The sequence below is a fragment of the Balaenoptera acutorostrata genome, chromosome 3 (genome assembly GCF_949987535.1).
Source record: "Balaenoptera acutorostrata chromosome 3, mBalAcu1.1, whole genome shotgun sequence".
NCBI classification, from domain to species: domain Eukaryota; kingdom Metazoa; phylum Chordata; class Mammalia; order Artiodactyla; family Balaenopteridae; genus Balaenoptera; species Balaenoptera acutorostrata.
The window spans coordinates 92,053,815-92,072,017 of record NC_080066.1 but is presented as its reverse complement, the minus strand read 5'-3'; the positions used below and the strand labels follow the sequence as shown (position 1 = coordinate 92,072,017).

The following is an 18,203-nucleotide window of genomic DNA, read 5'->3' as shown; positions in this document are numbered from 1 at the left end:
CGAGCGGGGGCTACTCTTCATTGTGGTGGCTTCTCTTGTTGCGGAGCATGGGCTCTAGGCGCGCAGGCTTCAGTAGTTGTGGCATGCAGGCTCAGTAGTTGTGGCTCGCGGGCTCTAGAACATAGGCTCAGTAGTTGTGGCACACGGGCTTAGTTACTCCATGGCATGTGGGATCTTCCCCGACCAGGGCTCGAACCCGTGTCCCCTGCATTGGCAGGTGGATTCTTAGCCCCTGTGCCACCAGGGAAGCCCGACAGTGCAAGTCTTGAGAAAGTTAACAACCTAGTGAGAGAGACAAATAAAATCTCAATAACTATAATAAAGAGTAGACTATGGTAACTGTCTGATTGGAGATATAAATAAAACCTGGTAGAAGAGATTAATTCTGGTTGTGGTATTAGGAAGGACTTCTTAAATAAGGTGACATGCAACCTGGGATTTGGACAGTGAGTTGAATTCTGATAAATGGAAGAGGATAAATAGGGCATCTCAGGCAGAAGGAATAGTATGTGTAAAGGCAAAAAGACAAAAAATGCACACGTATATAGAAAATAACCAGCAGAAAAGGCAGAATGTCAGTGAATGCAGAGGAGGAATAGCCCAATTAGATAGGGACCAGATTGTGATGGCCCCTGAATGTTATATTAAGGAATCTAGTTTTGGATGTGTTGAACTTGAGGTGGGAATGGAAGGAATGTCCAGTAGGTAGCAGGAAATTAGATTCTGAAACTCAGAAGTGAGGAGCTCAGAAGTGAGGTGAGAACTGGAGATGTAGATCTGGGTGTCATCCACATCTAAGGGACAAAGTGAAATAGACAAGGAAGAAAGTGCAGAGTGAGAAGAGGGTGAGGAGGAAACATAGGCCACATCTTTTGAGGTGTGGGGAAGGGGAAGATGGCAGAAAAGGAGTCAGTGAAGGAAACCAGAGGGTGATCAGATAGGAAGGTGATCAGACTTAAGGAAAGGTATGGTCATGGACATCAAGGAAGTCGTAAATGACCTCAGTTTACTCCCTTGTAGTGTCAAAATCATACTTTCATTATTAACCCATCGTTTCCTCAGCATTCCCGTCTTAGAAGCAGATCTCTTCAAGAATACAGTAGTTATCTAAATTCTTTTGGACTGCTTCAATACACCCTGCTTTTCTCTTGGCTTGTGAATCTGTAGGGTATGAGCAGAAACTAACCATAGTGGATGCTATGGTGTGCTGCCCAGATCCCTCCTTCAGGACAGAGGTGCTAATTCTCCTAGCTGTTGGGCATGTTGACTGCTGATGGCTCACACATCTGAGTTCCTTGCTGAAGGGTGCTAATTTGCCCGAATTCACACCTGTTCTCAGGGTATGCCTGCATCCAGTGATTAGTTGATGCAGGGGTACAAAGGTTCAGCCCCTTGCCTCTATTTGAGACAACTCAAAGCGTCATTTGTAGTTCCAGAGCTCCCCACAAGATCACCTGAAGCCTCTGATGCAACTCCTAAGCAGTTCAACTCATCCCCTTCCACCCCATCCTACTTCATTCACTGTCTTACAGGTATTGTTCCTGAAAGTACTCTCCAGTAAGCCTCCTGCATGGAAATCTATGCTTCAGAATCTGTTTCTGAAGGAATTCCATCTAGGAAAGTTGGTGCCTGTGCTGTCTTAGCAATGACAGCCCACTGGCTGGCTAGCAATGTGGATTCCATCAGTGGTAGTAGATGGAATGTTGATGGTGCATGGCATGCTGCATCTGTGCAGTTGTTAAAACTTTCACTGGTGGTGAGCTTGGATAGAACTCTAGTGGAAGGGATGTACTGCAAGGTATAATAACTTAGGTCTTTGAGATGTTTGAAAGAAGTAGTAAATATGAGGGCTACAGAATTAAACGGCTCTTGCTGTATGCTATTGAAACATTGGAGAAAAAATAGTGAAATACTGAGGGCGATTAACCTCCAATTCATGATGAAATGTGAAAGCCAAAAGCCCTCCTTGGCAGCATACAAGCAAACTCTCAAATCCTGCAGCCAGACATCAGCAAAAGTTTAAGATCAAGGCCAGGACTTTTTAATAGCAGCAAAACTCCATCGAAGAATGAATTCTGAGCCACGACAAATCAGGGTCTCGAATGAGTAGGAGTGGAAGCCTGAAACTTGAGATGGGGATCTCTCACCTGGGTTGATGAAGTTAAAAATCTTGAATCCTCAGATTCCCCTGGACCCTCTGGGCCTGAACAAGTAGGCCTTTTCTTCCTTTTAAAGGCCAGTGATCCTCCTGTACTTGAAGATGATGTAGAAGCCCTTCCCTTGTAAGATAATATGCACCCACTCCCCATAATCAACCCCCATCTCCCATCCTGGCTACCAGACTAATTAGTAGGGTCAAATAACAATATATCCTAGCACTTTCCTTAGCTTCTAAGGGAGGAAATGGACCATATGCTAAAGGAGCTACCGGATGTAGCAAACATGTATTGGCAGGAGCTGAATGAGTATATATGAGATTGGATTCTAAGGATGCTGGTTTATTGGGGGTGAGATAAGGTATAACACTGGATAAGGAAGAATTTATGAATATGGGAGCATCCTTCTATAACACAGGCTTTAACACCTTGGAAAATAGTGTCAACTTGCTGCAAGGATGGTTTTTGAGGAAGATTTGAAAAAGTGAAATAGAAAATTCACACTGCTTTGGAAGACAGAGATTAAAAGGCTCAGAGATATGTGCATTCTAGAGTAGATATATGAGTCTGAAAAACCTTCCTGCTGCCTATGTTCTGAAAAAGAATCCAGATGATATTCCATTGACTAAAGTGGTAAGGAATGTGCTGGTAAACGGGGCACAAGAATCACTGAGAAACTTAATGGTAACTACCTCAGTGTTAACTAGGTCAGGGCTTCAGAAGTGATAGCCATGGGGATGGTAGGATCCTAAAGTAACATAGGCCAAGTGGTAGCACCAAACCCATCAGAAGCAAAGTGGATGCAATTATAATGATAAGCAGAAAGGGTAGAGTGGCCCTTAGAGGAGTCTGACACAGAGAGCTATAGAGGTTAAGAGATCGTGTGTCTAGGGTCAAGATGAATGGACAACCAATAAAGAGTTTTGAGTATTGCTCAATCTGTAAAATAAAAAGAAATCAAGAACGGATGATCAGGAGGCAGAGGGCCACCACCCAAATAAAAAGTCGTGATTACGGGGGCTTCCCTGGTGGCGCAGTGGTTGAGAATCTGCCTGCTAATGCAGGGGACACAGGTTCGAGCCCTGGTCTGGGAAGATCCCACATGCCGCGGAGCAACTAGGCCTGTGAGCCACAACTACTGAGCCTGTGCGTCTGGAGCCTGTGCTCCGCATCAAGAGAGGCCGCGATAGTGAGAGGCCCGCGCACCGCGATGAAGAGTGGCCCCCGCTTGCCACAACTAGAGAAAGCCCTCGCACAGAACGAAGACCCAACACAGCCAAAAATAAAATTAATTAATTAATTAAAAAAAAAAAAAAAAGGAAATCAGGCTTTAAAACTCTGAACAGGACAAGCCTTCTAAACAGGATTCCCCATTTATCCCATTACCTTTAAAAAAAAAAAAAAAAAGAAAGTCGTGATTCCATGCCGAGTCTCTGTATGTGAGTCAGTTTTCAGATCCAAAGCCCAAAGGGTGTAGTCTGCTTTATTAGCTGTATCCTTGCCAGAGAAGATTAATATGATCTCAGGTACAGACTGTTGATGTGATGAATTCATTTTTTTCTGTCCTGGTAAGGAGAATAAGAAGCAGTTTGCACACAGATGGACACAGCAATGTACATTTATGTTCTTGTCCTAGGGCTATGTTAACCTTCCATCCTCTGATATAATATAGTACAAAGGGGCCTGGATCACCTGGAGATGCAAGATATCACATGGGAACAAACTAGTGGTTACAAATGGGGAGAGGGAAGGGGAGAGAGACAAGATTGGGATAGGGGATTAAGAGGTACAACGTACTATGTATAAAATAAGTAAGCTGGGACTTCCCTGGTGGTCCAGTGGTAGACAATCTGCCTTCTAATGCAGGGGACATGGGTTTGATCCCAGGTCGGGGAACTAAGATCCCATGTGCCGCAGGGCATCTAAGCCCGTGCGCCTCAACTAGAGAGCCCGCGTGCCGCAAACTACAGAGCCCACGTGCTCTGGAGCCCACGCGCCACAACTTGAGAGAGAAAACCCGCACACCACAACTAGAGAGAAGTCCACACGCCACAACAAAGATCCCGCATGCCGCAACTAAGACCCAACACAGCCAAAAATAAAATAAATAAATTAAAAAAATAAATACTAAAAAAAAAGCTACAAGGATATATTATACAGCACAGAGAATACAGCCAATATTTTATAATAATTTTAAATGGAGTATAATCTATAAAAATTTTGAGTCACTATGTTGCACACCTGAAACTGATATAATATTTTAAATCAACTATACCTCAATTAATTACAAAACAGATTTTAGTTCATCACAGTGAAGAATCTCTTAACAGTTATAAATCCTCAAAAGTAACAGGCCACTTAGTGAAGTAATGAGTTTTTCATCCCTAAAAACTATTCAAAAGGGGTTGACAGTAATTAAGGATTTCTATATTGGAAATGAAAAACAGCAACAGAGTTATAGACACAGAGAACAAAAGGGTGGTTGCCAGAGGGGAGGGGGTGGGTGCAGGATAGAAGTAGGTGAGGGGAACTAAGAGGTACAGACGTTTAGATCAAAATAAATGAGTCACGGTATGAGATGTATAGTGTGTGGAATATAGTCAGTAACTATGTAATATCTTTGTATGATGACAGATGGTAACTAGACTTATCGTGGTGATAATTTTGAAATGTATAGTAATATCAAATCACTATGTTGTATAACAGGAACTAATACAGTATTGTTGGTTAATTATACTTCAAAAACAAAAAGCAAACTCATAGCAAAAGAGATCAGATTTGTGGTTACCAGAGGTGGGGGTGGGAGAAATTGGAGGAAGGGAGTCAAAAAGTACAAACTTCCAGTTATAAGATAAATAAGTACTAGGGATGTAAGTTACAATGTGATAAATATAATTAACTGCTGTATGTTATGTATGAAAGTTGTTAAGAGAGCAATCCTAGGGGTTCCCCTCAGAAGGAAAAAAATTTTTTCTATTTATTTAATGTTGTATCTATGTGAGATGATGGATACTCACTAACTTATTGTGATAATCATTTCATGATGCACGTAAGTCAACTCATGCTGTACATCTTAAACTTATACAGTGCTGTATGTCAATTATATCTCAATAACACTGGAAGAAAAAACCATTGTTTAAGAGAGCCTGTTGAGGGGGCGACATGGCAAGAGCGGCCTCTGTTTGTTAAGAGTGGTCCTCAGTCGACAGCCAACAAAAAAATAAGGACTTCCAAGTCCTACACCTGCAAGGGACTGAATTATTCGAACAACCTAAATGATCACTTCCTCCTTGAGCCTCGAGATGAGGATGCAGCCAGCTGACACTTTGATTTCAGCCTTATGAGACCCTGAGCAGAGAACCTAGACAAAATGTGCCAGACCCCTAGCCCACAGAAGCTCTGAGATAATACATCTGTGCTGTTAAAATTACTGCGTTTGTGGTAATACGTTATGCAGCTGTAGCAAAGTAATACAGGCCTTGTAAATATTTCTCCCTCCAAGTGTTTCTCCTTTGTCAATTGGCATGATATTAAGCTTTGTCAGTAGGAGGTGCTGGAGAGACATTGCAGGAGGAGGGTTTTTTCCTCTCTCTTCTTGATTCCCATGTGCTTCTCTCACTGGTGCTCCTGAAGTGTATGCTGCTTCTACAGCTCCTGGCTCCCACCGTGCACGCAATTTCTGCAGTATCTGCTACTGTGTGCCAATAGCACACAGTACCTCCCTGTGGGTAGTTTCTTCTAGCATCCCCTAGAGTGGCTTTGCAGTTACGAGGTGGGGCATCTCCCTGTAGCTGGCTTCCCTCAGTATCTCAGCAAGTTCTGCTGGTGTGGTACCATAGCAAACTTCTCCACCATCCAGTGAGCCATAGCTATTCTGTCTCCAGCAAGATCTGGATCTTAGTCTTGGTGAGCTGGGGGCGGATCATACTTGCTCTCTCTGAGCTCCAGAGTTGTAACTGCTCCTTATATTTGCTATTATTGTGTTCTTTAGATTTCTCTTCATTTCCTACTGGCCAGTCCTGCATTACTCCAGTGTCTATTACAGTGAATAATTCTTTATATTAAACCTTCTCCCTTCACATTACTTGTGGGTTTTCTCTCCTGATTGGACCCTGACTGGCATACCCGACAAAGCTGGAATCCTGGTAGGACACTCCAGTGGGGAGCTAGGACCAGACAGGAGAGCCAGTTGCTGCTTCAGTTGCCTCCTGAGGCAGAGAGGAAGGAGGGACAAAGGCCCTGATTTCTTCTTTCCTCTCTCCTTCCAATCTCTCAATATCGCAGCCTCCAGTCTCTATCAGTGCCCTGCACTGGCCAAACCCATCTGGAAGCCAGCTGACACAGGGGCCAGAGAACATGGGTGCCTGCAGTACAGAGCAGAACAGGGAAAGGTGAGGAGTGGGTCTGAGGGCCACCAGGGCTGGAAAAATCCTGCATAGTCCCTGACGTTAAGGAATTAGTTGTGCTAGGTTAATGATGAAATATAGAGGGATTAAATTTATCTCTAAGTAAATTAAATGAGTGTATTTTTCTCCTGGAAACACATAATAAAGACTTCTATGAAATCTTAAAAGGAAAAATGACATTTTGAAATCTTTAGCTGTTAATAAAAATTAATGCTTTTAATGTGCTCTTTCATTAGTAAATTAAGTGAGCAGTTTAGAAAAGAATACTTTGGATGAAGATAAGTAAATAATTAATTTTAAAGACAGCACTTTCATAAAGTAATTCAAAAGATGTTGACAAGAAATGTACAGGAAGCCCAAAGACTAGAGCAATAATTTAAAAATAAGTTGATCCACTGGAATTTTTAAATTGAAAAAGGAATTGGAGACTCAGAACTTTCTGTATTATTGACCTCATATTACAAGAAATTGAATTTTTATATATCATTTCACCATCTGGTCTGACGAATCTTTGGAAATTATTCTTGTTTAGCAACAGAAATACTTTGAAGATCTTGAACATTTATAGTAACAAATAAGGATTATTTTGGAAAGCTAATGTATGTACTACTTTTAGCAATTTTGAATTAAGCATGATTAATATATCCTAGCTAATTTAAATAAATCTATCCTAAAAAGAAAGCTGAGTACTGGAATAATTTATGCTGCCTATAGTCACTGATAATCCCACTTTCTGCATCACATAGGAAGAGAATAAAGCAGAAATGGTTGGTGGCCACTTTGATATCTACACACTAAGATAATAAATGAATTTTGTGAAAACCCCAAAGTGGAAGAATCATTGTCTTTTGAACCAATATAAGCATATTAAAAGAGAATTTAAAGATGTAAAGTTCTTCAATGAATAAAATTTTCACCACTAGTTTTACTAATAGTCCAGAAGCAATGATGATATTTAAAATGATTACCACTCAATATTATGAATATTCCTTTACTCATGAATAACATCATGAGTCAGACATCATAATGCTAAAAAGAAGAAGAAAATAAGACACCTCGTTCCCCCGTCCCCCCCAGTAGAGGCAGAATATTGACAGTGGTATTCATGGTAAAGAAAGCCGTGGGTATTGGTAGTGATCTCTATACTTCAAGAAACAATCATCTCACTCTGCAAGTCTGGAACTTCAGTTGCCAGCTTAGCCAGTGGAGATTTACCCCTAAAAAGCTACCTTATTGTATGACATTGACTTGTACAAAAGAAGTGAGTTTGTAATAAAACGTAATTGCCAAACCCTCTGATATTCACTTAATTCATTTAGTCTCTCTTATCTCACCATGGAAGTCTACTTAAGAAGCCAAATAACAGTCGAAGGGTTACTTAAGAAACCTAAAACCTATTTAAGAAACCAAATTAAGGTTGGTGAATATATGTAACTGATAAAGTTAATTTGTATATGGGGACCCACAAAATGGAAGCCACCCCAGTGGCCTGGCCCATGTCACATAACAAAACCTAAGTCAGCCTACACTTACAGAAACACCTGTCAGGGAATCCTAACGTATACCACTCACGATCCTCCAACTCAGCTTCAGCTAGCTTACCTTACCCTAGAAAATAGGACCTGCTGGCCTTATAAGGAAGTCCCAACTTTCTAGCCAATCATGCCCTGTTTCCACATTGCCTCTTCTTTATTTTTTTTATTTGTAAATTTTTTTGTTTTGAAGTATAGTTGATTTACAACATTGTATTAGTTTCAGGTGTACAGCAAAGTGATTTGGTTTTATATATATATCTATATTCTTTTTTTTGGATTCTTTCTATTATAGTTTATTACAAGATATTAAATATAGTTCCCTGTGCTATACAGTAAATCCTTGTTTATCTGTTTTATAGATGGTATTGTACATCTGTTAATCCCATACTCCCAGTTTATCCCTCCTCCCCCTTCCCCTTTGGTAACCATAAGTTTGTTTTCTATGTCTGTGAGTCTCTTTCTGTTTTGTAAATAATTTCATTTGTACTATTTTTTAGATTTCACATATAAGTGATATCGTATAATATTTGTCTTTCTCTGTCTGACTTACTTCACTCAGTATGACAGTCTCTAGGTCCATCCATGTTGCTGGAGATGGCATTATTTCATTCTTTTTTATGGTTGAGTAATATTCCATTGTATATATGTACCACATCTTCTTTATCCATTCCTCTGTAGATGGACACTTAGGTTGCCTCCATGTCTTGTCTAATGTAAGTAGTGCCACTATGAACATTGGGGTGCATGTATCTTTTTAAAAAAAATTTTATTGGAGTATAGTTGATTTACAATGTTGTATTAGTTTCAGGTGTGTGGCAAAGTGAATCAATTATACATATATCCACTCTTTTTTAGATTCTTTTCCCATATAGGCTATTATAGAGTATTGAGTAGATTTCCCTGTGCTATACAGTATGTCCTTATTAGTTATCTATTTTATATATAGTAGTGTGTTTATGTCAATTGCAATCTCCCAATTTATCCCTCCCCCCAATCTGTGACTGTTTCTGTTCTGTAAATAAGTCCATTTGTGCCATTTTTTTAGATTCCACATATAAGCGATATCATATGATATTTGTCTTTCTCTGTCTGACTTACTTCACTCAGTATGACAAACTCTAGGTCCATCCATGTTGCTGCAGATGGCATTATTTTGTTCTTTTTTATGGCTTAGTAATATTCCACTGTATATATGTACCACACCTTCTTTATCCATTCCTCTGTCAATGGACATTTAGGTTGCTTCCATGTCCTGGCTCTTGTAAATAGTGCGGCAATGAACACTGGGGTGCATGTATCTTTTCGAATTATGGTTTTCTTCCGATACATGCCCAGGAGTGGGATTGCTGGATCATATGGTAGCTCTATTTTTAGTCTTTTAAGGAACCTCCTTACTGTTCTCCATAGTGGCTATACCAATTTACATTTCCACCAACAGTGTAGGAGGGTTCCCTTTTCTCCACACCCTCTCTAGCATTTATTATTTCTAGACTTTTTGTTGATGGCCATTCTGACTGGTGTGAGGCGATAGCTCATTGTAGCTTTGATTTGCATTTCTCTAATAATTAGTGATGTTGAGCAGCTTTTCATGTGCCTGTTGGCCATCTGTATATCCATCTGTCTATTTAGATCTTCTGCCCATTTTTTTTAAATATCTTTTTTTAAAAAAAATATTGATTTATTTTTGGCTGCGTCAGGTCTTAGTTGCAGCGTGCAGGATCTTTTGTTGCGGTGCATGGGCTCTTTGTTGCGGTGTACAGGCTCCTCTCTAGTTGTGGCATGTGGGCTTCTCTCTAGTTGTGGCATGCAGGCTCCAGAGCACGTTGGCTCTGTAGTTGCGGCACACAGGCTCAGTAGTTGTGGTGCATAGGCTTTGTTGCCCCGCGGCACGTGGGATCTTAGTTCCCCGACCAGGGATCGAACCTGCATCCCTTGCATTGGAAGGTGAATTCGTAACCACTGGACCACCAGGGAAGTCCCTGCCCATTTTTTGTCTTTTTTTTGTTATTGAGTTATATGAGCTATTTGTATATTTTGGAAATTAAGCCCTTGTTGGTCGCATCGTTTGCAAATATTTTCTCCCATTTTGTGGGTTGTCTTTTTGTTTTGTTTATGGTTTCCTTTGCTGTGCAACATTGCCTCTTCTAATGTCCTATAAAACGCACTCTTGCTCTAAATCCCTCTGTACAAAAGGCTCTGTACTCCCCCAATCCATGGATTGTTTTCCTTTAAATAAAGGACATCAAACTCGTTACTAAATTGTTCTAGTTTTGTCATTTGACATAAACGAGGCACTAATAACAGAAATAATACTGTTTCTTCTGGCACGTAATACGTATTTAGGGACTGCTATTATTTGCAATAGTGCTTCACAGCTTACAGATCCTTTTCATATGTCTTATTGAGTGTTTAATTCTCACAAGAAATATGTCAAGTAATGGGTCTGGTATTATCATCTCCCTGTCTCTTTTACTTATGGGAAAGAATACAGAGAGATTAAGTGACTTGACTAAAATCTCGTAACTGATATAGTTGATATCTATTGCTTTGGTTGGGCCAATTTCCTTTCTCATTTTGGTAACATGACTCTGATTTTCCTTTAAGGAACTACACCTGTGCCTTTCTGTAACTCCTAGCAGGACTGTCAATCAAGGGGCTTTGCCTCTTTCTGTTACATATGACCCACACTAGCCCATCAGATCTCTCTATATCCCCCTAGATGCAGAGGCTGCTCCTCGGTATTTACCCGAAGGCGTTGAAAACTTATGTATGCACAAAAACCTGCACCTGGATGTGTACAGCAGCTTTATTCATAATTGCCAAAACTTGGAAGCAGCAATGATGTCCTTCAGTAGTGAAAGAATAAATAAACTGTGGTACATCCAGACAATGGATTATTACTCTATGCCAAAAACAAAATGAGCCATCCATCCACGAAAAGACATGGAGGAACCTTAAATGCATATTGCTAAGTGAAAGCAGTCTGAAAAGGCTACATACAATATGATTCCAAATACATGACATTCTGGAAAAGGCAAAACTATAGAGTAAAAAGATCAGTGATTGCCAGGGATTAGAGCAGAGGGAGAGCTGAATGGGCAGTGCACAGAGGATTTTTAGGGCAGTGAATCTACTCTGCATGATACTATGGTGGTGGATACATGTCATTATACTCGTCCAGTTTCATAGAATATACAACATGAAGAGTGAACCCTGATGTAAACTATCAATTTTGGGGGATAATGATGTGTTAATGTAGGTTCATCAATTGTAACAAGTGTAGCACTCTGGTGGGGGACGTGATAATGCATGACAGTACAAGGTGTCTTTGTACCTTCCTCTTAATTTTGCTGTGAACCTAAAACTGCTCTTAAAAAAGTCTCTCTCTCTATATATGTATATGTATAGCTGATTCACTTTGTTATAAATCAGAAACTAACACATCTAAAAAAGAAAAAAAAAGTCTATTTTAAAATATCAAAAGCTATTGCTTTTGACCACTGCATATATTTTACAAACTTTTTGGTGGCAAGGTTAGGAGAATGTGTTGGTGAAATAATCCATGGAAGAATATGTTTTTTAGATAATTCAAGAAAGGAATGACGGAAATGTAGTAGAGTTGCATTGGGTGGAAGAATTTTAGTACTTTGCTAATGTGAAAGAATATTTCTCATGTAAATGTAAGAAAAGTGGTTAAAACTGCTGAGACACCTTTTCAGGTTGGTTAACCACAGACAAATGGTAAACTGTTTTTTTTTAATACCCCCAATTCTCTGGTTTTCTACCTTCAGTTTCCTTCTTTCCTTTTTATTATTTTGCAAGCACATCACCCTGTATGAATGTTTTCAAATTTTCAACACTTTAATCCACTAGAAGTATAAGGTCATGGGCTGTAACATCTTTCTCCTGTCTATTTTCCCCTTTTCCATCCCTTTTCTCTGCAGCCCCTGGTCCCTGCATCTTTCTTGCTCAAATCTTTTTGTCTCCCCACCCCTATTCTTTCTTTTGTTTTTGGAAAAGGATGGAGAGAGATGAGGGGAAGGTACAAGCAAATCCTGTGAGAGAATTAGGTCAAACTGGGATAGATTTTTTATCAAATCTTAGCACATTCTAAATATAGGACATGCTGATCAACAAAAGGAATAGAAAATATTCATGTATTAACATGTTTATTTCTTTACTTGAATCTGCTACCTACCTACTCCCCTTTTGTTAGCAAAAATAATATAGGAAAATTTAAGGAAAACAGAAAAAACTGAAAAATGGATAAAAGGGTTTGTGTATTTATTGCATAAGATTTGCTCTCCCTCTTTTGGATTTTAAGTTTCTTGAAATCCAATGGACTTAGTTTCCTTTTGCTATGAATATATACAGCATTTAGCTCTTTCTGACTATCATTTCTTTGGACTAACTTCTCCAGAGCTATATGACTACATTTTGTGTTATCTTTTGTCATTGTAAGTTCTTTTGCTCTAAAAGATTATACAACACCTTTCTCCATTAGGTTCTTTTACTAACCATTTAATCTATGTTATTCTTGTCTTCCCCAAAAGACAGCACCTTGAGGTCCTTGAGTCTGAAGTATAATTTTGCTACTTATGGTGTCTTTGTTTTTCCTGTTGGAAGCCTTTACTAGTTTTTGTCTGCATATTACATTGACCTGTCCTTCAAGGTACAGCTTAATTTCCTCTATTAGGTTTTAAAAATTTCTCTAGTTACTTCCCAATCATGCACTACACAACTGCACATCTGTGGCTGGTTGAATAATGCCCCCTGCAAAGGTGTCCACTTCAATTCCCCAGAATCTGTGAATGTTACCTTACATGGCAAAAGGAACTTTGCTGATGTGGTTAAATTAAGGACCATGAGATGGGGCGATTATCCTGGGTTATGCTGGTGAGCTCAGTGTAATCACAAGGGTCCTTATGAGAAAGAGGCCAGGATAGGAGAGGAGATGATGCAACAATGGTAGTAGAGGGAGAAAAGGCAATGTGATGTGAGGCCGTGAGCCAAGTAATGCGGCTGCCCTCTGGAAGCTAAAAAAGGCAAGGCAGAGGATTCTTTCTCAGAGCCTCCAGAAGTAACTAACCCTGCCAACACCTTGATTTTAGCCCACAGAGACTGATTTTGGACATTTGACCTCCAGAACTGTAAGGTAATACATTTGTGTAGTGTTACGCAAGTCTGTGGTCATTTGTTACAGCAGCAATAGGAAACCAATATGACATCATTATGTATTTTATATTATTCTAGGTCTGTTCCACATAATTTAGTACTTTACTGTCATCCTCTCTAATTCTACTATGTGTAATTGGTAGAATATAAATTCCTGGTGGGCAGGAACAAGCATTTTTACCTTTTTTTTTTTTTTAAACACCCTACAGTGTCTAGTCCCGTCTTAGGTACTCAGCTGTTTGAAGTGGGTTATAACTTTGGTGCATAAAAGAGAATGGCCACTACCAATGGGGAAATGAAAGGCATTTCAAAAGAAATATATAACTCAACAAACTGTGTTTACTTCCTTGGCATCAAATTCCAACCTTTTGATTTTGAGCTTTGTGTCACATGCAGTGCTAGGTGCACAGTATTTGATTAATGGAGGCTGGAACACAGAGTGCCCTCAACAAGCACTTGATGCACTGAGCTGAAATCTGTGGGGGTAAAGAAGGAAAAGGAGAAAGAGAAAAGCAACGTGGGTCTGGCAGAAAGTCCTCCTTGTCTATTTGGCCAATTCATTTTTGTCACATTAAGTAAAGTTAAAATGCTTTACAAGAACATTCACTCTTTTAAATGTTCTTTTTTGCTTAACATTTTAATGTTCAATTAATTTCATCCATTAAATTTAAATAACCAGTATTTAAAAATCCAAGTAATATGCTTAATACTGTGCTAAGAGATAAAGAGGTTACAGACCACCTGTAGAACAAGGGTCTATTCCAGAAGGTCTTAGTATCTAGTTAGGAGATAATACTAACAATCAGCTAAGGTTACCAGGCATTTATCAGGTGCCATCTTGTGTGATTCAGACTTTGGAGATTATAGATATTTGGAATTTGGGGCTCGAAAATCAATACCTCATTCAGCAAATACTCATTGAGAACCTATTATGGTTTTCTGTGAATAAGAATTTCTGTTTGGGATAGTTTATTTCCCTTATCAGTTATCTTCCCAGCTGATCCAGCTGATTTAAGGGAGGTCAACAAAATGCTGATCTCACAGGGTGGTTTTGAGGATGAGATGAGATGAGCCTTTGTGGACATCTGGTGGACTCTGAGGAGCCATTTGAACACGTGTATATATCTGTGCACACACACACGTGTTTTATGTGCAGTATTGTGACTCATAATAAGAAATATATATTTGGTCTTTATCCTCCACAGAGCTTTTAAAATCCTTGGAATTTTCTTTGATGAGAGCAATAAACATGTCTTTTGTTTTGTTAAAAAAAAAAAAGAATTTCTGTTTGGAGTTTGCAATTTGATAGAGGAAGAGAAGTAACGAATACAAGAATGGATTAAGTGCTAAATAGCAGGAGGATGCTTTGTAGTTGGGAAAAGGTTATTACTTTCTGAGAGTTGAAAGGGGAGGCAGGATTGTGAATGATTTCAAAGTAAAGGTATTATTTAGGCCGAGCCTTGAAAGATGAGTAGGACTTTGAAAAGAATAAAATATTCCAGGCATGAAAGGGCATAGTTTTCAAAGGATGTTTGAAGGGTAGTACATTACTTTCCTATTGAAGTAGTAACAAATAACCACAAACTTAAAGCAATACAAATTGCTTTTGTGTGTTATCTTAGAGTTCTGTAGGTCAGAAGTGCAATACAGCTCTCACTGGGATAAAATTGAGGTGTTGGCAGGGCTGAGTTCCATTCTAGAGGCTCTAGTGGTGAATCCATTTCCTTGTGTTTTCCAGCTTCTAGAGGTCACTGGTAACCCTTTTCCTCTATTTTTGAAGCCAGCAATGTTGCATTGCTCTAGTCATTCTTCAAAGTCACATCTCCTTCCTAACTCTCTTCTTGTGCCTCCCTTTTCCAGTTTGAAGGCCCTTGTGATTATGTTAGTCCCACTCAGTAACTCCGGGTAATCTATTTTACAGTCATGGGACTAGCAACCTTAATTACGCTTTTGCAGTGAAACGGCATATTCACAGGTTCTGGGGGTGAAGTCTGTGGACATCTTTGGTGGGGGCATTATTCTGCTTACCACAGGTAGTAAGGAGCAGCTAATCTTGAGAGGAAAGAAGGCCCAAAGAGGAAGGGGTACGAATGCACTGATAAGGGCAATGGGGAGCAGGTGCAAGTTTCTGAGGTTTGAGATAAATTCTCATTTTTTTTTGAAAACAGCTTTGCCTGCAACATAGAAAAAATTGTTTGGACAGGCAATTTTGGGGTGCAACATTAGGAGGCCACTATTACAGTCTAAGAGGGTCTAAGGTAAGGAGGTCATAGCTGATCACTTTATTTGGTCTGAGGTTGCTTCTGCCCATTTCTAAGTGTTTTTCATCAAAATTCATGACATCATCCCACAGGATCTCAGCAAGTGCAGTTTCCGGTTATTTGGCTGAATTTGTTCAGGTAGATTGATGCTGCAACGCAGGCCTTAAATCGTTCACCTACAATCAACAAGAGGAGAGATGAATCCTGGCAAACCCCCAATTAGCAAGGCTGAAGAGAGCTAAACACTTAATTTTTAATGGGTCCAAATCTCAGGGGAAGCACGCAGTCCTTCTTCCTAAGGTGTTTCCTTAACAAGGACACAAAACTGAAAAGCTGCGCCTTCCCGTCACCGCCCCTTCCATCCCCCCACCACCATCGGAGGCAGGCACGTGAGCCCCACCCAGCTGACACCGACCGACCAGATCAGGACGTCCGCCCGGAACCCCCGAAGCGCCAGGGGTGGGTGGATGGAGGAGGCAAAAAGCGGGAGGGCGGACCCGCGGTCACGTGCCCCGAGCCGTCTTCCGCTTCCGTCACTTCCGGGTGCGACCGTCGCTTCTGTCCCGGTGGGCTCTGTACGCGTTCGGTGCTTCCTCACTGTACCTGACAGTCTGTACTACTGCCCCTTCCCTGTTCCCAGCGGGAGGGACATGAGTGTCCCTGGGCCGCCTTCCCTGGACGGGGTCCTGGCAGGGCCACCCGACGGCCTGGAGGCCGGGGGCCCGACGCCGGGTACGTGCTGTGGGGCGGGGCGGGCGGGACCCGCGTGGGTGGGTCTCCGGGCCGCCCCGCGGGAATAAGATGCTTTCGGCAGCTGCCGACCCGAGGCTCTGGCCCCAGCGCGGAGCTAGGGAACCTTGCCGGCCCTCCTGGCCAGAGGAGGAGGCAGGAAACGAGATCTGGGGGGAAGCGGTGTTTGGGGTGCTGTTGGTGGGGGTTGATGGTGAAGGCATTCTGAGTTTGTGTATTGACTCCAGCACACTGTTGGCTATTTGTTACACGTTAGTGGTTGAGGATGAATTTATCAGAAGGATGATTGGTTTGTAATTCAGAGAATTGATGTGTCCAGTATTATTGCACACTCACTCATGAAATGATTATCTTGCTTTTTGACCTTACTGCGTCCTTCTTCCAGCAGTCTTTCTCAACCCGAGTTCGAGGAGAGATTTAAACCCTAATGGCCTAGAGTATCTATTGAATGTAATGAATCGACTTGCTCTGCATCCGTAATGATACTATGTTTGTAGTATGCTAGGGAGAATTGAGAAGATAGTCACTCAAAGCAGTTTCTGTGTTCTGTGGTTCAGATGAGGAACCCTAGGTGAGAAAGGCTTCGGGACTTTGGATGTACCTTTACTTGTACTTCCTGTTCCAGAAATATAGGGGTTACCCCAAAATAGTGCTCTCAGCCCTTTCTTGGTGGTGCTTTTCCTCAGTGACCTCCCTCTCTTCACACCTTCCTAAGTTGCATCTATAAATATCACTTCCTTGTATATAAGTGCAGGTTGGGTCTCTCTCTGCTTGCTGGGTACTCTGACATGGTTATTTTGCACTAATCTCACACACAGCGTGTACATAAATAAAAGTAGATGTCTGATCCTATTAATGGTGCCAAGTCACTATCACTTGAAACTTTGACATTACTTTTTTTTTTTCAAGAATAAATTATTTTATTGAGGTATAATCTAGATTCACAAATCAAAGGGTATAACTTGATGAATATTATTATCCAGATCAAGAAACAAAACACCACAGCATCCTAAAGTTGTCCCAATTACTCTCTCAGTTTGATGAAATTATCGATCTTCTATTTTTTTTTTTAATCAGTCATCAATTTTATACACATCAGTGTTTGACATTACTCTTGACTCTTTCCTCCCACTTGCCTCCTACCTCTGTTTAGCCCAGGGGATTCTACTGTACAATTTCCATCTCCTCTTTGTATTTTCACCTTTACAACAACAGTTGTAAGGCTAGTCCACCTCCAGTCTCTTATTCTTCATTCCATCTATCCCACTGTCACATCACTGCCCCAAGATAAAGCTCCCATCATATCATTTCCTTGCTTGGAAACCTTAAGTGGCTCCTTACTAAACTAAGGGCCACATTATCTTCGCATTCAAGGGTCCTCATAGGCTGGCCACATGGCCTTAGAGCTCACTACTGCATATGTCTCATGCTCCAGACACCCCAAACTAACCTGTCTTTCCAGAGCCATCCTATATTCCCACCTTTCTTCATGCTGCTTCCTTTACCATATTGCATCCCTTCCTCTCCTGCCTTAGAATTCTTACCCGTTTGTAAATAGTAGCCCTCATAGGTTGCTGATGGAAGTGTAAATTGGTGACATCTCTTAGGAAAGCAGTTTTGCAATGTCTATTAAAAAATGCATAAACACCTTGTTCCATTAATCTATTTATAAGAATGTATTCTATAGAAACAGTGACATGAATATGCAAAGACAAGCAAGGAAGCTCACTGCAACATTGTTTGAAAAAGCAAAAAGCGGAATAGGTGTCTTATTTTCTTTGTCTTAGTCTACTCGGGCTGCTATAATAAAATAACATAGGCTGGTGGCTTAAACAACAGACATTTATTCCTTGAAGTTCTGGAGGCTGCGAAGCCCAAGGTCTAGGTGTGGGCAAACTATGTTCCTGGTGAGGACCCTCT

At 40.7% G+C, this 18,203-nt stretch overlaps 1 protein-coding gene across 2 annotated transcripts in view; it reads left to right on the top strand.

Moving 5' to 3' along the window:
* BLOC1S6 (biogenesis of lysosomal organelles complex 1 subunit 6) overlaps positions 1-18,203 on the top strand; it is a 54,492-nt gene that overhangs the window by 22,631 nt on the left and 13,658 nt on the right. The window contains exon 1 of one of the 2 annotated variants that reach the window (XM_007169701.2): positions 16,072-16,265. The exons of the other annotated variant lie outside the window; for it this stretch is intronic. Within the exon in view, the coding sequence (XP_007169763.1) occupies positions 16,184-16,265 (82 nt within the window). The 5' untranslated portion in view covers positions 16,072-16,183. Of the gene's footprint in view, positions 1-16,071; positions 16,266-18,203 lie in introns of those variants that run through there. 2 annotated transcript variants of the gene reach the window in all.